Source organism: Dipodomys merriami, unplaced genomic scaffold (assembly GCF_024711535.1).
Source record: "Dipodomys merriami isolate MVZ:Mamm:240054 unplaced genomic scaffold, mDipMer1.0.p SCAF_9, whole genome shotgun sequence".
NCBI classification, from domain to species: Eukaryota; Metazoa; Chordata; class Mammalia; order Rodentia; family Heteromyidae; genus Dipodomys; species Dipodomys merriami.
In genome coordinates this window covers 25,968,564-25,994,838 of record NW_027206512.1, presented here as the reverse complement: position 1 = coordinate 25,994,838, position 26,275 = coordinate 25,968,564, and the positions used below count along the sequence as shown (strand labels likewise).

The 26,275-nt window shown below is 37.1% G+C and overlaps 1 protein-coding gene and 2 pseudogenes across 2 annotated transcripts; all 3 read right to left on the bottom strand.

Moving 5' to 3' along the window:
* Positions 1–8,285: 8,285 nt before the first annotated feature.
* On the bottom strand, positions 8,286–26,039 carry LOC138821006 (UDP-glucuronosyltransferase 2B31-like). The gene is made up of 8 exons (XM_070013059.1): positions 26,018–26,039; positions 25,593–25,671; positions 23,783–24,644; positions 22,779–22,927; positions 15,594–15,725; positions 14,558–14,645; positions 13,481–13,700; positions 8,286–9,872 (listed from the first exon to the last, which is right to left on the bottom strand). Exons 3-8 carry the CDS (start codon positions 24,540–24,542, stop codon positions 9,593–9,595), a joined length of 1,629 nt encoding a protein of 542 aa, XP_069869160.1. The 5' UTR covers positions 24,543–24,644; positions 25,593–25,671; positions 26,018–26,039; the 3' UTR covers positions 8,286–9,592.
* LOC138821069 (translationally-controlled tumor protein pseudogene) lies at positions 17,285–17,816 on the bottom strand (annotated as a pseudogene). The gene has a single exon (XR_011370041.1). The product of XR_011370041.1 is annotated as a translationally-controlled tumor protein pseudogene (transcript).
* Positions 26,006–26,275, bottom strand: part of LOC138820641 (UDP-glucuronosyltransferase 2A1-like) — a 29,154-nt pseudogene continuing 28,884 nt past the window's right edge.

Here is a 26,275-nt window from a genome sequence, read left to right as displayed (position 1 = left end):
AAAACTGTTTTCCCCTAAGAAATGGATCAATCAAGAAGTTAAAATGTAACCCCTGTATTTCAAGTTGAATAAATAATATGAACAGTTAGATCATGTGTGCTTCAGGTAAACAAACTCAGGGTTAAAAAAGTTGTTTTTTAAAAAAAGTATTTTTATTTTTAATATAAAGGTGATGTACAAAGGGGTTATAGTTATGTAAGTCAAGAAAATAGTACTTTTTTGGGGCAATGTCACTCTAAAAGTTAGTTTTATTGCTTTGCTTTTTAAAGCCTTGGCTGAATGATCTTGCATGACTTTAGAGTGGTATTAAGGGTAGGTGCAACTGTCTTCTTTGCATAGAACTAAAGGTCAAATAATAATATAGTTAAGTAAATACTCTTTGGATGTTATGACTCAAATTTGTTTTTAAATTTTTGATTATATATTCATATTCCATGATTACAATTCACCAGAATATATAATTAAATGAATGAATGAATTTTTTTTCTCATCATAAAGCTTGAACTGGGGCCTGGGTGCTGCTCTTGAGCTCTTTTGCTCAAGGTTAGTGCTCTATCACTTTGAGCCACAGCACCATTTCTGGTTTTCTGGTGGTTAATTGGAGATAAGCGCCTCAGGGAATTTCTTGCCTGGGATGGCTTCAAACTACCCTTCTCAGATCTCAGCCTTCTGAATAGCTAGGATAATAGGCATCAGCCACTGGGGCCTGGCTAAAGTTATTTTATTAAACCAAACTTGTTCCATTTAGGTTCACTCAAATCATGTGGTAATAAGAATATTTTGTATTTGTATTTTTCTTTCATTTCCTTCCTTCCTTCTTCCCTTCTCTTCCTCCCTTTCTTCCTTCTTTCTTTTCTCCCTCTCTTCCTTCCTTGTTTTTGCCAGTTCTTTGGCTTGAACTCAGAGTGTAGTTCCTGACTCTAAGCTTTCTTTTCTTTTCTTTTTTTTTTCCCTGAGCTTTCTTGATCAAGGCTAGTATTGTACCACTTTGAGCCACATTTGTATTTCTGGCTTTTCGGAAGTTAATTGGATATAAGAATCTTAGAGACTTTCCTGCCTGAGCTGGCTTTGAATCTCAATCCTTAGATCTCAACCTCCTCAGTAGCTAAGATTATAGATGAGCCATCAGCACCTTGCCCTACATTTCTTTCTTTTTACATTTTACTCTAAATCAATTAGAATACTAATTCATTCAGAGATTTTATTAGTAAATTTATTATATCTATATCTTATCTATCTATATAGTTCTCTTGAGAACAAGTATGTATTTCATCACATACGGAGTCTAAATTTTAAAAATGAAATGGCTAAACATGGTGAAATATGTCATTATTATGGCAGATTATCCCATGCAATTTAATGCATGACTGGAAAAGTGTGATAAAAGTGTGATACTAAAAATTTGTAGATGGGCTGGGAAGGTGGCTCAGTGGTAGAGCGCTTGCCTTGCATGCCTGAGGCCCTGGGTTCGATTCCTCAGCACCACATAAGCAAAAAGAAAAAAGCCAGAAGTGGCGCTGTGGCTCAAGTGGTAGAGTGCTAGCTTTGAGCTGAAGAGCTGAAGGATAGTGCCCAGGCCCAGAGTTCAGGCCCCACAACTGGACCAAAAAATAAATAAATAAATAAATAAAAATTTGTAGACTGGTGTAGACTGTGGTGGTAAACCAACCTTATGATAGCTCCAGTCAGCATCTGAAAAAGCTTCCATGCTGATTTCCATAATGGATGATTAATTTGCATTCATTCAGTAGTCTCTATGATTCATTCTACATCCATGTCAGTATTTGTTATTCTAGTCTTTTTGATTATAGTCATTCTAATTGGGGCAAAACAGCCTCTCTCTTTCTCTCTCTGTCTGTCTTTCTTTTATGTTTATTGATGATGAATATCTATTCATATACTGTTAACCATTATTGTATTTTCCTTTTTAAATATAATTAATCCTAGCTATTTATTATTTACTTATTACTTTAGTTTTGTTTTGGTTTATTTGTTGTTTATTAGCATAGATTGTTGTATAGATTTCCTTGACATATCCATATTACCTTACCATGTACACTGTCCAGATTTACTCTTTTTTTGGGGGGGTGGTCCGGTCATGGGGCTTGAACTCTGGGCCTGGGCGCTGTCCCTCAGCTCTTCAGCTCAAGGCTAGCACTCTACCACTTGAGCCACAGCGCCACTTCCGGCTTTTTTCTTTTTGCTTATGTGGTGCTGAGGAATCGAACCCAGGGCCTCATGAATGCAAGGCAAGTGCTCTACCACTGAGCCACCTTCCCAGCCCCAGGTTTACTCTTTTTATTGATCTCCTTCCCCTCCCTCCCTTTCTCAACTAGTTTAGTTCTATTTTTATACTTACATATAAAGCCCTTCACCTATATTCACCCTTTCACTGTCCCTGTCCACTCTCCTTCTTTTCATTAATAACCCTTGTATAGAATTTGTTTTATATTCCTATCATGCACTTATTGGTAGTAGTATATTAATGGTTCAAAAGATTTCAAGATGCATAGTATTCAAACACATACCATATTGCATTAATAAGAGGAACTCTATTTCCCCAACCTTTTTTTTTTTTTTTTTTTTTTGGTCATGGGGCCTAAACTGTGGGCCTGAGCACTGTCCCTCGGCTCTTCAGCTCAAGGCTAGGACTCTACCCCTTGAGCCATGACACCATTTCTGGCTTTTTCTGTTTATGTGGTGCTGAAGAATCGAACCCAGGGCCTCATGCATGCAAGGCAAGCACTCTACCACTGAGCTATCTTCCCAGCCCCATTCCCCATCATTCTTATATCTATTATACATGCTATTGGTGAGTTTCATTCACACAAATATTAGGTATTTTCTTATTCTTTATTCTCTCAGAGCCCTCTCCTCCAGATCTTCTCTTTATATACTATTGGGCCTCATTAGATTATTTGAGATTTCTGTGTGTGTGTGTGTGTGTGTGTGTGTGTGTGTGTGTGTGCATGTGTGTGTGTGTGTGTGTGTGTGTGTGTGTGTTTAATGTTGGCATTAATAGCAATGAACTTTCCTTTTAGGACTATCATTTGTATCTCAAGATTCTGACAGGCTATGTTCTCATTTCCACTATATTTTAGGAACTTTTAAATTTCCTCCTATTTGGTCAATAGTCAACCTTAAAATCATCATCCAATAGTGTTTTGTTCAGACTGTTTCAGTCTTTTCTGTGGTTTCTTTTGGTATTGAGTTCTTCTATTTTGGTTTGATAGAATGAAGAGAGTTTTTAATTTTTCTTTTATTTGGTAATGTTTACTTCATGCCCTACAGTATTTTCTGTCTTAGGCAGTGTTCCATTTTCTGTCCAGAAGATGTGTGTTGAGGGACTGGTAAGGTGGCTCAGTGGTAGAGTGCTTCCTTTGCATGCATGAGGCCCTGGGTTCGATTCCTCAACACCACATAAGCAGAAAAAGGCTCATTGGTAGAGTGCTAGCCTTGAGCTGAAGTGCTGAGGGACAGCACCCAGGCCCAGATTTCAGACCCCACAACCAACAACAACAAAAAGAAGATGTGTGTTGTGCAGCCGCTGCTGGACTAGTCACAGATGCCTGTCAAGTCCATTTGGTCTAGAGTATCACTTATTTCTGAGGTTTCTTTTTGGTATTTTTTGTCTGGTGATAAAGGAGCATTCACTTTTCCCATTTTGATTATTTTGAGATCGTGTTTTTTAAATTACCATAGTGTTCATATATGTTAACAATTGTTATGTCATCTAGATGGTTTTTTTCCTATTTATTAATGTGAGTGGCTTTCCTTGTCTCATCTGGGAATTCTTTTTTGCAGTCTGCTCTATCAGATATGAGTATAGCTACTCCTGTCTGCATTTTTGGGCTTCATGTGCTTGGGATATATTTTTCCAACCTTTCACCACAAACCAATGTTTATTTTTCAAGTGAAATATATTACTTGTAGACAATACATGTCCTGGTCTTGCTTTTTTTTTTTATTTTTTTATTGTAAAGATACTATACAGAGGGTTACAGTTACATGAGTGAGGTAATGAGTACACTTCCTCTTGAACATTGTTACCCCCTCCATTGTTTTCCCCCTACCATCCCCTCCCTCCCTCCCTTCCCCGGGGTTCTTTTTTTTTTTTTTATTGTGATTAAGTGATTACTTAATTTCCGGTAATTCACAGTATTGTGGAATAATGATGCTCGTTTAAAGTCACAAGTTCATTCTAGCTTTCCTGGAGCAAATTGTCTATCACAGTCTGTAATATATAATGGTGCTCACATGTTATATACCATATATGTGATCAGCAGCATGGGGATATTTGGTCTGGTCTTGCTTTTTAAGCCAGCTTACTCATCTACATTTTTGACTAGAGACAGAATTGAGAACATTAACATTCTGTTAAAATCAAAACGTATATAACTTCTGTCATGTGTCATGTGAATGTCAAAATTCAAAATTCCAAAAGGTTTGAATGGACCATAAATCTGATAAGGGAGAAGTGTCTCTATAAGAGAAGAGAATATAAAGACTGGAAAATATGAGGATTGTAATTTGAAAAGACTACATATGTTATTGAAATAAGTTGGAAGAATTTAGATATTATACAGCATATTTTGGTAAGCAGATGTACATAGTATAATTGATATGTTCTCTGTACATTGTTCATGAACATATAAATAAATTTATTGGGTAGGCTTACATCTCACATTTTGTAAGTATATTAATTACAAACAGTCATTGAAATGGAACTATACAATAAACATGCATTTAAATGTGCATGTCCAAATATTCACATTTAAATTTGATAGTAAGTCAAAGTCCTGATCAATGAGCCAGTTTTGTTCCCATTCACTCTTCCCCATTCAAAAGTCTGCTCTGTGTCCTCTCCTGCAAAAAGAGCTGCTGAACGATCTCATTTAGCTTTTGCTCAACATCAAGTTCCAGATCAAGTTTCAGAGGTTGACTTGGAACTCTTCAGTTTTTTGCCCACTATTATGGGAGACTTTCCTATTTGCCTAGGCGGTTATTTCCCATGTTTATTCTTGCTCTCTTCTGCAAGAGGATCTCCTGAAAACAGGGACACAAAATTTTGGTTTGTGGACACATTTGATGAAAAACAGGAGGTTCTAAAAAGATGGCATGAAATCAAACACCCTTTCTTTCTGGAGAGTTAAGATAACTTTGATTTTTATAGCTTTTGAGTTATAACTTTTGTAAAGATTTAGCTCACTTAGATGTTTAAAAATATTTCATCAGAATTTTCTACAGGGGATTTAATTTTATTTGTTTGGTTATTTTTTTAAATTCACTGTTTTAAGCTTTGGATATTTAAGACTAGAGGGAGAACCTAATTTCCAATCATGTTGGCTTTTTATAAAGTTTGAGTTAGGTAAGATTTAAATAAATGTTTGTTACTAAAAGAAAAACAACAACAACAACAAATAGGCCATGTCACTCTACTTTATGATCTTATTAAAAAGCTCAATATTTCTTTCAATATGATTAAACTATATAATTAAATATGCATTTTCCTCCAAAGCAGCAACATAACAGATGTAAATTCAGAAATATGATGTATATGTTAACTCAAATGTCACCTAGTCAGTGTACTAGGCTTATAGTTTAGTTCCCAGAATTTAGTAAGCTATTCTACTAATCTTTGATCCTTTAAGTAAACTCAGTTGTTTGAGCGTGTGACTGAATTCTTAGTATTGTTAATATGAACTTTATTTTATATTAGTAGCTTAAGAATATCAATTTAGTAAAGCAGAAACACATATTTGAATTTAAGAGGTGGAAAAATATTAGAAAAGAATTGAACTCACTTTTCTTTTTTATTTATTTTTATATTATATTTAAGTAGTTGTGCAAAGAAGTTCCCATTCTACAAAACAGTGTATGAGTACAAAGTGTCTGACAACATTGACACCCATCTCTCTTAACCCTTTCCTTCTCTCACTTTTTTTCTGTAATTGAGATTAGGTGATTATATAACTTTCACTTATTTCACAAGTATTGTGGAATAGTGATACTTAGAGTCACAAACACATTTTAACTTTCACAAGGCAAATTGTCATTATCATGGTCTATACAGTTTGTGAATTCTATGAGCTTTGACATTACAAGTTATTTTTTCCACATCAGGTAATGTTTACATTTGTTTCCTTTTGCTTAGTGTGGACTGTTCCCACTTATTCTGTTCCTCCTCCTGGCTTCCTGAACTCACTTTTCATATAGTTAATATTTCACTTAGTGTATAATTATATTTTCAAAACTATGTACCAATTATATCTGTGTCCAGGCCTTACAATACATGGTTTATGTGGTTATCAAACAAGCGTGGAAAAGTATGTAATATAAGCATTATTTTTCATAAGAATTTCCAATAGCTCTGTAGTTGGCAAAAGGATTGGTATAGAGTTATAGGAACACAATTTTACAGCTTTAGAAGAAATAATCTGGGAGATTTGAAATATTCCCTGAGAGATTACCCTTCACCTAAAGACACCCGAATTTGGCTCATGGTGAATGTTCCTTCACATAACAAAATGTCAACAGATATTCTTTATTTTTTGCATTGTAAAATTAGAATATAAGTACAGAGAAGTTAGATTATTTTTGAAATTTTCTCCCTCCCTGTCCTCCCCTCCCTCTCTCCCTCCCTCCCTCCCTCTTCTTCTTCCCCTTCCTTCCTTCCTTCCTTCCTTCCTTCCTTCCTTCCTTCCTTCCTTCCTTCCTTCCTTCCTTCCTTCCTTCCTTCTTTTCTTCATTTCTTTTGTATGTCCTGGGGCTTGAACTCAGGGCTTAAAATTGCTATCCTCTGATCTCAGCCTCCTGACTAGCTAGGATTACAGGCATGAGCCACTAGCACCCAGTTGAAATTTTCTTAATTAAATTGCATACATTTATTTCCAATTTAACTATAATTTTCCAGAGACTTTTAGTCATGTTTTCCCTGTAGACTCTCTAGTCTTACCAAGAAGGTCATTCTGGAGGGTCCATTTATATAGTCAGGTGGTGGGTCCTGTGTTATCTGAATTCTGGCCATCAACTATCCATGTAACCTTTTTTAGAAAATGAAAACCTCTTATTATCTGACTTAATTTTTAATTATAGTATTTTAGAATTCCAAAGGGTTCAGAAGTTGCATATTTAAAAGCTCATCATATTAATTTAATCAGAACTAAGTCCATATACCACGAGATTTCAGTTGGTGGAACAGGGCTTTCATTTGGGCATGCTTTGGATCTGGATGTTTTCCTGAGACTGTTCCTTCTGGATGCGGTCAGTCAGATGAGGCCTCCTTGCAAAGTTCAGACAGCACCCTGCACGAGGCCCCAGGCTGACTCTTTCAAATAACTTTCCACTGATGGTTTTCCCTGCTAACAGATTGTACATGCACCCCTGGAAATCCATCTGCCCTTCACTCAGATTGAAGAAGTCATGCTCCAAATGTCGCTCTGCTAAAATAAAAAAAGGATCAAATAAAAAGGATCAAATGATTAAAAAAGGCTCACCATATGACAAACTACAGAATGCAAATAATGATAAATAGGGAGAACTATTACAATTGTGATGTAAATAGAGTACATATTCCTTATTTATTTATTATTACATTTAATCATGGTTTGGCACAAAACCATGACAGTTCACATTTTTACCTTAGGTAAGTGATCTTTTAATAGTAAATAGAAAGATTTCAGAAATTGATGGTCAGGTGTTATAATTCTCTTACAATAACCTATAAAAATTCTAATGTATGAGTCTAAACATTTTGTGTTATTTTATCATTAAACTTTGATAATATTTGTGATACATACAACATCTTCAGTATTTTTGCAATGGAAAGGAAGCAATGACATGACAGGGGAGATTTTGGTGATTCTTAATTGACTGTAATATCATTAAAATTGTATTATCAATATTTGTATAAATGTAATATCATTTTAATAGTAACCTCATACTTCACCTGAAAAACATTCTTTCTGAACATACAAAGTTATCGTAACACTTACAAACCAGAAATACCTTTTGTACTATTTTGTCTTCTGTGCTTTTCAATTATCTGTGCTTTTCAATTATCTGAAATAGTTATCATAACAGGTTACTTTTCACACAGAAAATTCCTTTTTTAAAATATATATTTTTATTGTAAAGATACTGTACAGAGGGGTTACAGTTACATGAGCAAGGTAATGAGTCCATTTCCTATCGAGCATTGTTACCTCCTCCTTTGTTTTCCCCCTACCATCCCTTTCCTCCCCACCTCCCCAACACCTCCCCCCCAAAGTTGTAAAGTTCACTTTCAACAAAGTAATTTCCATCACTGCTGATTATAGTGAGTTATAGTGTCAAGTTTGAAATTTAGAACAATTGTCATCATTCAAATATTCCAAACACTAATTGAATTTATGATATACTTGTGAAGAAGCTGCTACTGTGTCTTGTTTTATAAAATGTGGGCATAGATGTGTATGCATTTATTTGGAGTGAGGAAATCTTGAACAATTGAGGCCAGGTATCTACTCTCAGAAGCTCACATAAGAATGGGAACAACCAATTCAACAGTTCTACATGTCTAAGAGAAAAAAAACCCCCCAAAACCAAAGAATTTTCAAAGTATTTTAATTTTATAGTGGAAAGTTGATAGAAAATAGAAAAAACTTGAATTCCATTAAGAATGACTTTATTTGTAGTGTGAGAAGCATCTTGTCAGGTGCTTAAGAAAGGAGGGATACTAAGGATGGAGATGCATGGAAACACAAAGAGTACTACTGATCCCAAATAGGAAAAGTGAGTCCTATGTGCACAAATTACACAATAGAGTGCTTTAGAAATAGTAAAAAAGTAAGATATTTTGCACAAATATGGAGTTAAAACAGAATGAACACTTGAAAATCCTATTGATACTGTGAATAGCTTTCCAATGATCTTGTATAAAACTTGGGAACTAAGTCAGATGCTGGTGGCTCATGCCTGTAATCCTAGCTACTCAGGAGGCTGAGATCTGAGGATTGTGGTTCTAAGCCAGCCCAGGCAGCAAAATCCATGAGACTCTTATCTCCAATAAACCACCAGAAAACCGGAAGTGGCACCTTGAGCTGAAGAGCTGAGGGACAGTGCCCAAGCCCAGAGTTCAAGCCCCATGACCACAAAAAAAAAAAAGAAAGCTGAGGGCTAAGAACCATGGTTCAAAGCCAGTCTGTGAGGCTCTTATCTATAATTAACTATCAAAAAGTCAAAAGTGGAGCTGTAGCCCATGTGATGCAGCACTAGCCTTGAGCGAAAAAGCTATGGGACAGCTTCTAGGCCCTAAGGTCAAGTCCCAAGTAATGGCACAAAAAGCAAAAATAAAATTGGGAACTTCATTGTACTTAAACTATCTTGTGATAATTCACTTAGGAGTTTCATCCACAAATTTTACAGTAAGTATATTTGGACTCATTTTGGTTTTCTTAGCACTTTTCACTTGGACTGAAATAGTCAGGTCTTAAACAAAAAGTGAATAATTGAAAGCAACAGTTGAGGTGGCAAAGGAAGTTGTAATCATCTAGAAAAGGCAACTTCTTCTTGCTGGCATTCACAGGACTTCTGGCTTCAGGAGTAGGCACAATTAGTCCTCTTTCTTCTTTCTTCCACTTTTAGTAAACTTCCGGCAACAAAAGAGGCAACATCTTGTGAAGATGAAGATGGCAGTTGCCACACAGGCCAGCAGGAAGCCAATCACATCCAGAGAGTGGTACTGGAACCAGTTGAGGTCATGGACAGCCGGGCGAAGGTGTTTGGCTCCTTTGTGGCGCATGACAAACTCAATCCAGAAGACAGCTAGATCCAGAGGCTTCACTGGCTGATCATGGTGAATTCTTGATAACTTCATTACATTCTGCTTATAGCTAAAAGAGAAACATAGATGCAATTGCATAAACATATTAAGCCAAGTAACACTTTCTAAAAGTACCATGCAAATCTTTTCAGTTAACTCTTATGGACATGCTACCCTAATGTTTTATTTTTGCTCACCAATATACAATGTTTGTTTCTTAACTGGATATTCTGACTGACTAATATTTGTGAAGTGAAGTGAAATGTCATGAAAGAAAGTTATTATTTTTTTCATGAAAGGAAATGATAAAGAGATTCTATGTCCAGAAAATGCAAGTAGAAATTCAACTGGAGATCTCTTGTTTTCAAGCTTTTGAAGAGGGATCACATCCTGATGAGGGGAAACCCTGATTACAATGCTCTCTTTTGCCCTTGATTTTCTACCTAGGCTCAAGAATATTTTACCAGCATTGCTCAAATTATATTACCTTTTCAGGTACTTATCCTATTTCTTCTTAGAAACAACTCTAGATACTCACACACAGTGAGATGAGGATAATCTTAGGAACACACAGGTGCAATGCCTATGTGCAGCTAATCATGTAAAATACGATTTATTGAAATGAACTCCAGGAAATGGAAACAAGAGGGTTTTTTTTTCATTGTTGTCTTTCTTTTCTTGGTCTTGTTTGTTTATTTGGAGGGTTATAGGGGGGCACAGAAATCGAAGGACAAAGGGCGAACAAATGCAGCAGTGGGCATGGGAGGGGAAAACCTGGGAAAGAGTGAGATAGGAGTGACATTGTCCAAATAGAAATGTAGTCATTATCTGACTTATATAACTGCAGCTTACCTCTATACCACCTCTACCCTAACAATAAAAGTTAAAAATACATTTAAAAAAAGAGCTAGCAAAGATTCCCAAGGGATTAGAATGCAGCAAAATGGAAGACACGAATCATTTACCTCAGATCTTTATGAACTACCACATTGTTACAAATTATGTGTATGGGTTTTTTTTTCCAGTCCTGGGGCTTGAACTTAGGGCCTGTGCACTGTCCCTGAGCTTCTTTTGCTCAAGGCTTGCACTCTACCATTTGAGCCACAGAACCATTTCAGACATTTTCTGTTTATATGATGCTGAGGAATCGAACCAAAGGCTCCATGCATGCTAGGCAAGCACTCTACCATTAAGCCACATTCCCAGCCCCTATAAATTTTTTTTTTTTTTTTTTGGGTCCGGTCGTGGGGCCTGAACTCTGGGCCTGGGCGCTGTCCCTCAGCTCTTCAGCTCAAGGCTAGCACTCTACCACTTGAGCCACAGCGCCACTTCCGGCTTTTTTCTTTTTGCTTATGTGGTGCTGAGGAATCGAACCCAGGGCCTTGAGCATGCAAGGCAAGCGCTCTACCACTGAGCCACCTTCCCAGCCCCCCTATAAATTTTTTTAAAGAAAAAAAGTCAACTTTCTTCTTGGATTTGATGAATCCAAATGGCTAGAATTGCTCATTTTCTCTTGTCACTCTATCTTTGCTCATGCATTTTTTTTTTTCTTTCCAGTTCTAGGGCTTGGACTCAGGGCCTGGGCACTGTCCCTGAGCTTCTTTTACTCAAGGCTAACACTCTACCACTTGAGTCATAATGCCACTTCTGGCCTTTTTTGTTTATGTGGTACTCCTGAGGAATTGAACCCAGGGCTTCATGCATGCTAGGCACTCTACCACTAAGCCGCATTCCTAGCCCTCTGCTCACTCTTTACTTCCATTACATGCATTTTCTAGCTGTACCTTGAGGTTAATAGTGTTTTTGAGACACCTTTATAAAAATTGAATGTCCTCTCCCTTTTTACTTACACATTATTCCCTACTGTACCACAAGGCTCGCTTATGTTTCATTATTGAGGTCTTAGTTTAAAGGTCATATGTCAGAAGGTATTTTCCAGACTGTATTAACATAGCAACCCAAGCATGTGGAATGATTAGAATATCATGTTGCATATTTTACTGGTGTGATAAAAAAATGCTTCAATTATATAATATAAAAGTTTCAGTGACGCTGTAGCTCAAGCGGTAGAGCGCTCGCCTTGAGCTGAAGAGCTGAGGGACAGCGCCCAAGCCCAGACTTCAAGTCCCATGATGGACAAAAAAAAAAAAAATCATGTTGATCTGGGAAGGTGGCTCAGTGGTAGAGTGCTTGCCTTTCATGCATGAGGCCCTGGGTTCAATTCCTCAGCACCATATAAGCAGAAAAAGTCAGAAGTGGTGCTACGGCTCAAGTGGTAGAGCACTAGCTTTGAGCTGAAGAGCTGAGGGACAGTGCTCAGGCCCAGAGTTCAGGCCCCACCACAGACAAAAAAAAAAAAAAGTTTCAGGAGCAGGGTTCTGATGGCTCATACTGTAATCCTAGCTAGTCAGGTTTATATCTGAGAATCACTGTTCAAAACCAGCCAGGACAAGAAAGTCCATGAGACTCATCTCCAATTAACCATCAGAAAACTGGAAGTGGCACTATGGGTCAAAGTAATAGAGTGCTAGCAGTGAGCAATAGAGCTCAGGGCCTAATCCAGGCCCCGAATTCAAGCTCCATGACTGACCAAAAAAAAGAAAGAAAGAAAGAAAAATGTTTCATGGGACTGCAATGTAGGTCCAGTGATAGAGTACTTGTCTATTAAGTGCAAGGCGGTGGTAGTTTAATCTCTGGCACTGCCAGAAAACGTCAAATCATACAATTGAAACAGCATTTCCATCAAGCTATAGAGCATTTGTCTAGTATTGACAAGGTTCAGAATTCAAATTCCAATATTGCTAAAAGAAGTTTCATGACTGTAAAAATAGTTTATACATTTGAATTTTATAAATTAACTACAGTTTGATATTTATGTAAATTTTATATGTATTATGTCATCAGTTAAATCTGTGAACAATGGAACTTAAAATTACACCAAAAGCTGAAGAGCTGAAGGACAGCGCCCAGGCCCAGAGTTCAAGCCCCACGACCGACAAAAAAAAAAAAAAAAAAAAAAAAAAAAAAATTACACCAAAAGTGACAATTTTGAGAAATTTCAGGTCTACAATTAAAAAAATTTGTACTTTACCTTCAATTTCATCATTTCTTTTTCTGTGTAGATTCAGTCATATTTTAAGAATTGTATTCTTATTAAAAATAGTTATATATAACCAATATTATTTGTGTATTTTGAAATTATTTCATTAACTTATTATAGAATGTCTAAAGAAGATCAAATGTAACTTTAACTTTCTTGTTCAATATAAAAACAGATTTATTTTGATTAAAAAATCATTTAGCTGGGTGCCAGTGTCTCATACCTGTTACTTTACCTACTTGGGAGGCTAAGATCTGAGTATTGTGGTTCAAAGCCAGCCTAGGAAGGAAAGTCTGTGACATACTTATCTCTGATTAATCACCAGAGAAATGTAGAGCTCAAGTGTCTCAAGTGGTAGCTTGCCATCCTTGAGCAACAAAGCTCAGGGATAGTACTCAGGCTCTGACTTCAAGCCAAGACCAGCAGACACACACACACACACACACACACACACACACACACACACACACACAGACACACACACACACACAACTTTTTTCAATAAAATCCTCCTACAAATAGGAATGAAATACATACTCATCTATAATACTATCTCATGAAAAAATAGTTATACTCACACAGGGTCATTAATGACTGTCTTCAAGGCATCAAGAAGATCTTTACTTGACAATGTGATAAAGTTCAATCCTATGGCTGCTCCCTTGGCTTTCATTTGATCAATGTTATGAGGTTGATCGGCAAACAAAGGGATGCCCACCATTGGGACTCCATGGTAGATGGCCTCATAGACACCATTGGTTCCACCATGAGTTATGAAAGCCTTGGTTTTGGGATGACCTGTAATTGGATGAATTTTCACAAAATTATCCATTTAAAATTTCAGGAACAAAATGAGGAAAGTATAACAGAATGTTTTAAAAGGGCTTTTTCTAGATAGTAGAGAGCATAGTAATGAAGCTCCACTGAATTGGTTTTGCTATTCAGAGCAACAGCCCTCTAGATATACTGGAGAGCCAATTCAAGGCTCCCTTAAAGAGGTAATGTGTGACTTCATATTGGAAAATGAAAACAGGATTGACAAGAGGAGCACCAAAGCAACATTTTTGTAAAAGGTGCAACATATGCCAAATAAAAATCTAGGTAATATATCGAACTTGTTCTCAGAAAGAAATAGCAAATTCAACAAATTTGCTATGTAGGGTAACATGAAGTGTGGTGGGTGTCATGCCAGAATCACAAGAAATATAGGCCACAGTTCATGGAGAAGTGTGTTACCACTTCATGAGAAAGTTTGTTGACTTAGCTTCATGGAATATGCAGAATCCCTGGTAATACCAGAGAGGATGTCATTGACAGTGACCTTCAAAATTCTTCTGCAGTAGGGAAATAAGGAAAGTGTCTGAAACAAACAATAAAGGGCCAGTCCACAAAGTGACTGAAAAAATGCTTGGAGAAGAAATTCTATCTGAAATAAAGACACTTTGTTTTTGCCCAGAAAGAAGTGAGTGTGTACACTAAAGTGACAATTTTACAATTGATTTATTTACTTTAATATTAGAAAAATGTGAAGACAAGTTAGTGGTATTTCTGAGGTTTGAAATAATAAATATTCAAGAAATGTGTTTTCTGTTGAGCCATTATGTTCACAACTGGCTATTTTTTGTGTTTTCACTGTTTACTCCTTTGAATTTTACCAAGAAGGTCATTCTGGGGGAGCCACTTATACAACCGAGTGTTGGATCCTAGGGTATCTGGTTTCTTGCCCTCATATCTCCATAGAACCTGTTAGGTAGAGAAAATATTATTCAATATCTCAAATGTCAACTTATAGCATGATTGAATTCTACAGAACTGATTTGTAAGTTAAATATTTTCCACATGAATAGATAAGGACTCTTGATAGGATATTTTAAAGTTATATGAACTACCAAAGGTCTGAAGGAAATAGAATACCTCTACATTTCTCATCATTTATTATCAACTAATGGTAATTGAGTTATGATATTCATAAAAGTGTATTAAGTGACAAATTCAATCATTTATGAAATTTTGGGACAGTCATTATGATTCTGACATAAAAAGTGTACTAAATTAGAAAGAATTGGCCATACATTAATTTTACTTTGAGTAGTTTAGCTTTTTAAAAATGTATGTATATATATACATTTTTAAAAATGAATATTGATGATGCCATATATATATATATATATATATATATATATATATATATATATATATATATATGGCATCATCAAGAATCTTGAAAGGAACAGCAGTGCAGAATTTGATGACTTTGGTGTATCTGTCTACAGTTCCACTCTAATCACTCTAAAATATCTACTACTTCTTATTGTATATTTGGTATTATCTTTCTGGTTACAGTGATGATGCTAAAATTACTATCAAGAAAAACATCTGGCATATATCTCTAAAAGCAATTTATAAGATGAATTAGAGATACTGTAACTCTTTTGTTGTTGTTGTATTAGCTATACAGGCATTTGAACTCATGGCCTTGTGCTTGCCAGGCAAGCACACTACTGTTTGAGGCATTCTCCCCCTCCAAATTTACTATTGACACAAGAAGTTTCTGGACTCAAATCTTTTTCAGAGTTTTTTTTTTCAGAGTTTTTTTTTAAGCTGCTATGTTTTGTTGTTGTTGTTGTTTTGTTATTTTACAATGGAGGAATAATTCAGAATGGTTAAAGAAGACATGGACTTTAATCTTACCTTTTGTGGAATCTGTGCAATAGCTGATGCAATTGTATTGGCTCTTTCTTCTGTCATGTTACTGACCATTGACCCCAGAGAAAACACCACCACACCATCCTCTCCAGAACTCTGGACAAAATCTTCCATTTCCTGTGAAGAAAGGTTTTCCCTTACAAAAGAGCAACAACACAGCAAACATACTAGAAAACATTGTTATAAAAATCTGAGGGAAATTCAAGTATTATTAGGTTTTATTAGAGTAATGGCTATTTTCAGTTACTCAATAGCTCATTTGTTTATTGCAAAGGTGATTCACAGAGGGGTTATAGTAACATCAGTAAGGTAATGAGTTCATTTCCTTTTTTATTTATTTATTTTTTGGTCAGTAGTGGGGCTTGAACTCTGGGCCTGGGCACTGTCCCTCTGCTCTCCAGCTCAAGGCGAGCACTCTACCACTTGAGCCACAGCGCTACTTCTGGTTTTCTGGTAGTTAATTGGAGATAAGAGTCTCTTGGACTTTCCTTCCCCGACTAGCTTTGAACCATGATCCTCACATCTCAGTCTCCTAAGTAGCTAGGAAAACAGGCATGAGCCACCAGTGCCTGGCTATGCATACATTTCTTTTTGAACTATGTTAATCTCTTCCTCATTTTCTCTCTCTCTCCCCACTCTCCTACTCCCCAAGTTGTAAAGTTCATTTCCAACCTAGTGACTACTATCTCTGTTGCATCAGTTCTCTTTGTCACATTTCTGTGATTCCCCTTCCCTTCCCCAAATCAGATAAACTTATATACAAGACAAAGGGTATAAATGTAAAAAACAGTAACAATGAGGAAACATCAAAGAAAAAAATAGAAAGAAAAAAGAAATAACCGCAAATAGTACAATAAAAAAAACACTTTTGCTTCCATTTCTTGGAATTCATGTTGATAAGCATAATTTTATATGGTCACATCCAGATTGCTATTGAGCTATTGTGATCCTCTCCTAAAAATATCCTAGACATATTCTAATTACTACAAATGGGGGAAACCATTCAGCCTATGTTTCTTTTGATCTGGTTTGCCTTGCTTAATATAGATTTTTCCAAGTCTTTCCATTTCCTTATGAATGGGACAATGCCATTCTTTTTGGTGGAGGCACAGAATTCCATTGTGTGTATAGACCACATTTTTTTGATCCATTCATCTACTGAGGCCATCTGGGTTGGTTCTATATCTTAGCTATGGTAAATAATGCTGCAAGGATCATAGTTGTGCTGGTAGCTTTATTGTGGACTTATTTGTGGTCATTTGGGTAAATGCCCAGGAATGGGATTTCTGGGTTATAGGGAAACTCTATGTTTAGCCTTTTGAGAAGCCTCCATATTGCTTTCTAGAGTGGTTGAACAAGTTTACATTCCTGCCTACAGTATAGTAGCATTCTCTTTTGGCCACATCCCTGTTATTATTTGTTATCTTGATAATGAGCTGGAATCTCAAAGTTGCTTTGATTTGCATTTCTTTCTTTCTTTCTTCTTTTTTTTTTTTTTTGAGTTCAAACACACTTTTTAGACAACCTACATAACTTTTTTTTTTCTTAAAAAACAATGTCTCCACTCCAAATAAACCATGGTCAAAAGAAATGAAGAGTTCCAAATGACATCAGTCCCATTTGTCTTACGTCCTGTTGTTGTGTGGATGACAAGCAGCAGCCAGTTATGGTTGCCCAATTTGTTAACATTTTTCCATTTCTAAACCATCCTCAAAGAAAATGAGAAATGGGGGTCACACCATCCTCACAGTAGTCCAGGAGAGCAACCATGTCATCTGGATTCATGTTTTCACCAATAAAAAACTAGTAGTTATTGAAATTAGCAAGGATGTGCTTGATTTGCTCTGCAGCTTTGGTCATAAAAGGCTTTATTTACTCTTTCAGGTTTCTGTTCTTCAAGTTCTCCTTAAGTGATTTCATATAATCTTTGATGTACTTTTTGTAGGCTTCCTTTGTGAAACTGGTCTCCTGCAAGTGATGGTTCATGATGATGTCCACACCAGTGACTACTGTGCATTTGGTACCTTCGCCCTCGGGGCCTTCGGCGGAGGCATTTCCACCAATGAGCGAATCATCAATGGTACCCTCTGTCCTACTGACCATCTTGCCCTCCACCCCCAGGCACAGCCCGTCCGCGATCTCCGGGATCTTGTAGATGTCAGAGAACAGCTCATCGTGGCTGATGAGGTCCCTGTAGATGATCATGATGGCGGCCAGGGGGAGCCGGCAGCGCTGGCTTCAGCAGGAGCTCCGAGCGGTGCTGGAGGGAGGGTGGAGCAGGCAGAAGAGCTGATTTGCATTTCTTTTGTGGCCAGAGCTGCTGAACTTTTCTTCATGCGTCTATTAACCTTTCTTTCTTTCTTTCTTTCTTTCTTTCTTTCTTTCCTTCTTTCCTTCTTTCCTTCTTTCCTTCTTTCCTTCTTTCTTTCTTTCTTTCTTTCTTTCTTTCTTTCTTTCTTTCTTTCTTTCTTTCTTTCTTTCTTTCTTTCTTTCTTTCTTTCTTTCTTTCTTTCTTTCTTTCTTTCTTTCTTTCTTTCTTTTTGGTCAGTCATGGGGCCTGAATTCTGGGCCTGGGCGCTGTCCCTCAGCTCTTCAGCTCAAGGCTAGTGCTCTACCACTCGAGCCACAGTGCCACTTCTTGCTTTTTCTGCTTATGTGGTGCTGAGGAATCGAACCCAGGGCCTCATGCATGCAAAACAAGCGCTCTACCACTGAACCACCTTCCCAGCCCCTATTATCCATTATTATTTTTTTCTTTGGAGAAGTCTGGCTTTTAAACTTTAGCACACTTATTGATGGGATTGCTTTTCTTGGAGGATTTGTTTTCGGGGGGCTTACTTTTTGGTGGGGAGTTTAATTTTTTGAATTCGAAGTATATTTTAGATATGAGGCCATTGTCTGACCTATAGCTAGTGATGAGCTTCCCACAATCTGTGTGTTTTCTATTTATCTTGCTATCTATGTCCTTTACCATGCAGAAACTCTTCATTTTGACATCAATCCTATTTGTCCAGTCTTTCTTTGATTTGTTGTGCTTCTGTATCTTTAGGAAGTTTCAACCTGTGCCAAGGAGCTCTAGTGTTTCCCCCATCCCTTCCTGTAATATTTTCAGGGTATCTGGTCTTATATTGAGGTCTTTGATCAGTTTGGACTTGATATTGGTGCAGGGTGACATATAAGGATCTAACTTCATCTTTCTACATGTTTATCTCCAATTCTGCTGGCCCCATTTCTTGAAGATGCTGTCTTTCTTCCATGCTGTTTTTTCAACTCCCTTATCAAAGATTAGTGACCATAAGTCAATTTTTCATTTCTGGGTCTTCTATTCCATTCCACTCAGACCTGTTCTTGTGCCATTACCAAGCTGTTTTTGTTACTACAGCTTTGTAGTAGACTTTGAAGTTTGGTATTGATATTCTTCCAGCACTGCTATGGATTGTTTTTGCTATTCTGGGTCTTCTATTGTTCCATATGAATTTTTACATTCCTTCTTCTATATTATTGAAGAATGTTGTTGCAATATTGTTGAGTATTACATTGAATTTGTAGATAGCTTTGACCAGTATTCCATTTTCAGGATGTTAATCCTCTCAACCCAGGAGCAAGGGAGGTTTTCCCACTTCCTTAAATATGCTTTAATTTCTTTTTTCAGGTTTTAAAATTTTTGATCATACAGCTCCTTCACATCTTGGGTTAAGTTAATTTCAAGGGTTTTTGGCTTGTGCTATTACAAAAGGAGTATTTTACTGATTTCAGCCTCACTCTTCTCATTGTTGGAGTATAGAAAAGGTTCAATAGCTCATTTTGTTTGGGAAGGAATACATACTATGACATAAATAGAGTCATATTATCATTTTGGGGGGTACCAGAATCTGAACTTGGGGCCTTTACTCATGCTTGACTTACTTGTTCCATTGGCATGTTAAGTTGCACATTATTAATGTGTTAGGATCATATGAAAACAGTACTATTAAAATGTTTGCTTTCTACTTATTTCTTAAAAGTAAGATGACAATTTAAAATACCAGATCTTATGTGCCACTTTATGAAATATCATGTTATTTGCTGACCAAATTCCTAAGTAATTGCAAATTAAAAAGTCTCTTTTCAGTAACCAAAGGTAAGAACATATATGTCTATACTACACATGCAGTATATATTTTCTCTGTGTTCCTTCTGTCAGGCTCCTATTATTCTGAAACCCAAATAACCCAAGGCAGTGTCAATGAGGCATTCTGAGTGATTAATATTTGGAAGAAATAGAAATATCATTCTGCTAAGGCAAAACAACCCTATCATGTTCTAAGCTGTACTAGTTTAGGATCCCAAGGCATAATTTAAATGCTGGAGTAAAAGCAAGGAAACAATGAGTTTGCCTGAAAATAATATGAATGTCATGTTTTATATTTCTGAGAAAGATTACATGTTAAGCTGACAAGGGTATAGAAAATTACAATAAAATGTTAGCATTTCTTTTCTTTTCTTTTTTTTTGGGGGGGGGTCCGGTCGTGGGACCTGAACTCTGGGCCTGGACACTGTCCCTCAGCTCTTCAGCTCAAGGCTAGCGCTCTACCACCTGAGCCACAGTGCCATTTCTGGCTTTTTTCTTTTTGCTTATGTGGTGCTGAGGAATCGAACCCAGGGCCTCATGCATGCAAGGCAAGCGCTCTGCCACTGAGCCACATTCCCAGCCCCAGCATTTCTTTTCTTGAATTCAGGCAAAACTCATATATTTTCTTGTAACTTAAGCTGCAGAATATCTATTTCTAGGATTTTCCTTGAGAATACATCCTTGATCAGTTGTATGAGTAGTTCCTATTAAAAGTGGAATCCTTGCTAAAATGTCTGGCCCAACATATTAGCAAATGAATCATCATTTGTAACAGAAGGCATTGCCCTGCCAGCTCTGGACTGCTGTGTCCCAAGATAAAATCATTGGTAGATTCTTTTCAGCGATATGACTTCCTCCTCTTCAAGCTCAAACATAATTCAAATTATTCTGCACAGGAATATTCAGTTGCCACAAAATGCTAAATAAGAAACTTAAGTTGACTTTTAAAACCCCACCTGTAAAGGGTATGGATAGACAATGTACATGGTAAAGTTTAGTCATTTATGAGATAATTTGCAAAGCAAACAAAAGCATAAAATGATTACAACAGCCCCATATCCCTAGATAATTCTAAACTGGATGTTTTATCTGTATTGATTATTTTCTACATAACACAGCATGAAGATGGACTATTAACCTATGAGTGGGCGTAATCATCTCTATGAACTTTCTGCTCTAGTTTCTATTACTTGCTGTCTTTATTCATGCAATTAAATGTTTTCCATTTTCATCATCTTCTGCCTCTGCAATCTAACATGGTAAATGCATTTTGAGGTATTCTTTTAAAAAAATCTCATATCTTTCCATGGTTAACATTTTTGTGTGCACTACGAGAGTTTGAACTCAAGTTCACGTTTCACTTGCTTGTTCTGTTGACACTCTGCCACTTGAGCCTTGCCTCTCCCCCTGCTTCCACACTCAACACTTTTCCCTCTTTCTTTCCTTCTTCCTTCCTTCCTTCCTCTCTCTCTCTCTCTTCCTCTCTCTCTCTCTTCCTCTCTCTTTCTTTCTTCTTTCTTTCTTTCTTTCTTTCTTTCTTTCTTTCTTTCTTTCTTTCTTTCTTTCTTTCTTCCTTCCTTCCTTCCTTTCTTTCTTTCTTTCTTTCTTTCTTTCTTTCTTTCTTTCTTTCTTTCTTTCTTTCTTTCTTTCTTTCTTTCTTTCTTTCTTTTCTTTCTTTTTGTGCTGGTGCTGGTGCTTGAACCCAAGGTCTGGGAGCCATCTTTGAGCTTTTCTGCTCAAGGCTAGTGCTCTAACACTTGAGCCACTGCTCCACTTTTGTCCTATTGGTGGTTAATCAGATATGAGTCTCACAGATTTTCCTGCCTAGGCTGGCTTTGAACTACAACCTCAGATTTTAGTCAACTGAGCAACTAGGATTACAGGTGTACCACCCTGCCTGCTTGCTCTAACGGCATTAATAAGTGTTTCAAACCAATACTCCTCTGGCTCCCACTTACCTCTCCAGAATCATCTACATTTTTTTTTTTTGGTCAGTCACGGGGCTTGAGCTCAGGGCCTGAGTTCTGTCCCTGAGCTCTTTTGCTCAAGGCTAGTGTTCTACCACTTTGAGCCACAGTGCCACTTCTGGTTTTTGAGTGGTTAATTGGAGATAAGAATCTCATGGGGACTTTTCTCCCTGGGTTGACTTTGAACCATGATTGTCATATCTCAGCCTTCTGAGTAGTTAGGATTATAAGCATGAGCCTGGCTCATTTGCATTTTTATTATCCTCCTCCTGCTAAACTAAGCTTGGAGCTCTTCAGTACTATCCTTATGATTCTGTTCTTCGCTCTTCCCTCCCCCCCATCCCTTCATCTATTTCAGCACATTATCCAGTTAAGCTTTAAATTTATGAACTACATCTAAGATGTTATCTGTAATGTCTTCTTTATGTTTCCTTAATATTGATGTGTTTCCCTAGAGTAACACTTTCATATAATTGCTTATTACTTTCCATAGGTCTTAAATGAAGTGAATATAAAATAGGTGTTTTTTCAGAATCGTGTATTTTTTCTGAATATATTCAGCATTTATTTGACATGTTGTAAACACTTTATAAATATTCCTTGAATGAATGATTTATTCTTTCTTAAGAATTCCATAGGTGCTGGGAAGGTGGCTCAGTGGTAGAGCACTTGCCTTGCATGCCTGAGGCCCTGGGTTTGATTCCTCAGCACCACATAAGCAAAAAAGAAAAAAGCCGCAAGTGGTGCTGTGGCTCAAGTGGTAGAGCGCTAGCCTTGAGCTGAAGAGCTGAGGGACAGCGCCCAGGCCCAGAGTTCAGGCCCCACGACCGCCCCCCCCCCCAAAAAAAAAGAATTCCATAATGAGAGCTTACACTGACTGACCATAGTCACAAATGAAACTGGTTCTCCTACTTTTGTTTCTTGGTGGTAATGAAACACAGTCAGCTGTGATGGGATAGAAATTCAAGTCCATATTCAACAGGATACTTTATCACAATTCTTATCTCTCTCCTTGAATAAGGAAGGCAGAGTCATTTCCAACAGATACCCAGTACAAACCAGTAATAAGGCAGGTTTAACAAACAGGTTTACCTTAGGCAGAGGTTTGGCAGGTTTGCAGTGGAATCCTCCAATAAATTCAAAATTTGGTAAGAGTGGGCGAGGAAATTCAATATCCCAATAGGTTCGAATGAGCCAGATGTCAGCTTTCCTCATTGCTTCAAATATTGTAGTGGGTCTGCCTGAATACAATAGAAAATACAACACGTGGGATAATCGGGAAATTTATGGTATATGATTCCCTGAAATGACTTAGAATTCTGCAGGCAAGATGTATATTCTGTTTTGCTAAAAGATAAATGTCTACATACATTATATTATATAAATGATACTATCTCAAAGCTATGAAAGTAGCAAATATGAATTTAAAGCCATTTTATCACTAGACTCACTTAGTAACACTATTACAGTGTCAGATGCAGCTTTTCAAGAAGACTACAATGTAGTTTTTATAGTTTGGCCAGGAATTTTCTTGATCCTGGGTTCTCCAAGTCAAGTCTGAGGTTTCAAAATGTACAACAGAATTCCTAGTGATGTCATTCCTACTAAGAGATTGATAAGATTAACTGACTACACACACATACACACGTACACATGTACATATGCACAAGTGTGTATATACATATATATATATATGTACTTGTTGAAAGTCATAACTTAGATACTGAAAAACAATTGCAAAAAATTTTTCCTCTTAGATAAATATTGTAATGGATAGTGAGACATTTGCTAAAGGTTTTCATTACAGTTCTCTAACATGAAAGAAAGGTATAGTAAAATGGGTAAGCAATTTCTCTGACCAAAAAATTAGTGGTATTCTGAACAGGGATGGCCACAAGCTTCTAACAGGCTTCCATAAAGCAATCCTTCCATAGTCCTCTGAGATGAATGGGCCGTTTTCCATTCTTACATCATCAGATTCTACTTTCAGTCCATCTTCTGATTTTATTACACTTCTCATTTTATTATACACAAACTCATAGACAAAGGGGCAGAAAAGTTCAGATTTCAAAGTAACAGTTGATGATGTAGCTTACCCAGAACTTCACTATAAAACTGATTCCACTTCTTCTCATTAAATATTTCTAATCCAAAGTCAAAAAATATCACCAATATCATGTTTTTTACTCTCTCCATGAATGTCATTTGATCAGTGAGTCCTGATATAGGAACGGGCACATAGGAAGGAGGGACTGGAATCCCTCCACAGTATTTCTCGTATGTGTAGCCAGGGAAGAAGTGGAGAGTGTACACAAAAGGAATATTGAGTAGCTCAGCCAGCAGTTCTCCACAGGGAACCACAGGGTCTGCCAGAAGGGCATCAAACTTTGATTCTTGTAGTTTTGTCATAAGTTTCTTGTTGAACACTACATCTTTGCAGAGCATTTCGTTAACATCTGAAAAATGCATGAATGTTTTTTGCATTTCTGAATAGGCTTTCCAAAATGAATATTTTGGAAGTTCATATGTCCATTCATTGATCCAATATTTAAAAACATTTTCATGGTCACTTTTATCCAAAGATGAAGAATAAACCTCAAATTTAAAAGCAGATGCCTTGCCAGAATCCACATGAATGGAAGCAGATGATGCTAGGACAGTCACCTCATGACCTCTCTGCACGATCTCTTCCAGGATTACTTTGACATTGATCCAATGGCTGTATTCCATAGGCAACATTAGCAGCTTCCCACAATTTCCAGGAGCAAGAAAACATATTAGTTGTATCAGAAGAACAAGTGAAGTCCATTTCAAAGACATCTTGGAGCAATGGGGTTTTATTTTTTCTGTTGTCATTTCTTATTCCTCTCTGGATTTTTTTTTATCACATATGAGTAAATCAAACAAGAAATTAAAGTACAACACTACAGTTCAAGGTGCACATATAGTGGGGATGATCTGCAAAAGAATAAACAGAACTTTGTGACTTCAAGATTGTAAAAGTTGAGATGTACAAGTCGTTATGTCAAAAACGAACTTTACAACTTTGGTGGGGGGGGGGAAGAGGGCAGGGAAGATGGGAAGGGATGGGAAGGGGAAACAAAGGAGGAGGCTACAATGCTTGATAAGAAATGTACTCATTATCTTGCCCATGTAATTGTAACCCCTCTGTACAGTATTTTTGCAATTAAAAAAAAGATTGTAAAAGTTATGTACTATCACTTTTATATTTATTTGTGCAATGATCTGTCTGAGACTGAATTACTGTGTATCTATATGTTAACGTGTTTGGTATTATATTATATTACTTTACCTGCTGCTTTAGGATGTAGTTAGAGGACTTGAAATAAGGTATTATATAAGATTTTAACTCATTTTTGGTTACTTATCGTTATAGTTTTACTAAGATTGTATTAAGTTCAGCTTGTTTGAAGATTTAAGTTTATCACTTCATTGATAAAGATGAGTTATTTATGGTTAAAATTACTTTATATCTCTGTCTTAATTCTGTATTCCTTTATGGCTTGTCTTAAACTTTGTCAGAATTTCCCAGTCTTTCTCCAAACACTCTTTTGAAAGCAATAGGTTAGACATGATGGTATTTGAGTTTAGACTTTCAGTAAACTATCCTTTGAGTCCTCTTTATAAACCATCAATTACTTACTCAATAAAGCTACGCCAAGTTCTCTTATCATTGTGACTTGTCCAGAAATTATTATTCTGTGATTGAAGTCAAGGACTCTAAGTGAAGAGTCTACATTTTTGAGGGAAACTTCACAAACCTTCACCTGCATCCGCTGACACTATCACCATTCTACCCTCTCCTACCGACCCTGACGCTTCCTGTTAATATGAATAACAAACTTTTTAAAGAATAGTTTCAGAATGTACATAAAGTTCACAAACCTTCCTTTCAGCCCTTGGTCCTTACGCAAGTCTTGATATTGTTTATGGGTGGTCTCAGAGATGAAAGATCGCAAGATTCCTGGAATGGCAAACAAGCAACTGAAGAACACATACGCAGAAGCAAGAATTTTAAGACGAAAAATGAAAGCTCAGAGCGCAGGGAAACAGTTGGCTCCAGCGCAAGCGCATTACAGCTTCAGCCTTCAAAGGCTCGAGTGTGGGAAGAGTCTTAACAACAGCCCCCTAACGACAGGGGGCTGGTTGTGGGGAAATGCAGGATTAAGTTTTCTGGACGGGATCTGCGCAGGTGCAAGGTTATCACCCCTGGGTCCCCAATCCCTTCAATAAGAATATGTATGAGTGCAACCCTCATAGACAAAGCCTTAAATTGGCGTTTTCCTGAGAAGGTAAAGCTAAGAACATACATATTTGCACCGCCTTTGTTCCTTCATCGAGTTAGAACTGGTCTGCAGCTTTTCTGTTCCTAGGAAGAAGTATTAACCCCAGATGGCACAGATTAACCACGGGGAGGAGCGGCCATGGGAGGTAATAGGAGGGGACAGACCTGTTTTCCAGGGCGTGACTAGAAAGTGCAGTATTTTCAGCTTTCTTTCCCGGTGGCGAAGCTTCCTCAATTAGACAAAGCCCCCGAATGGGCCATTCAATATAGATTTCATTACTGA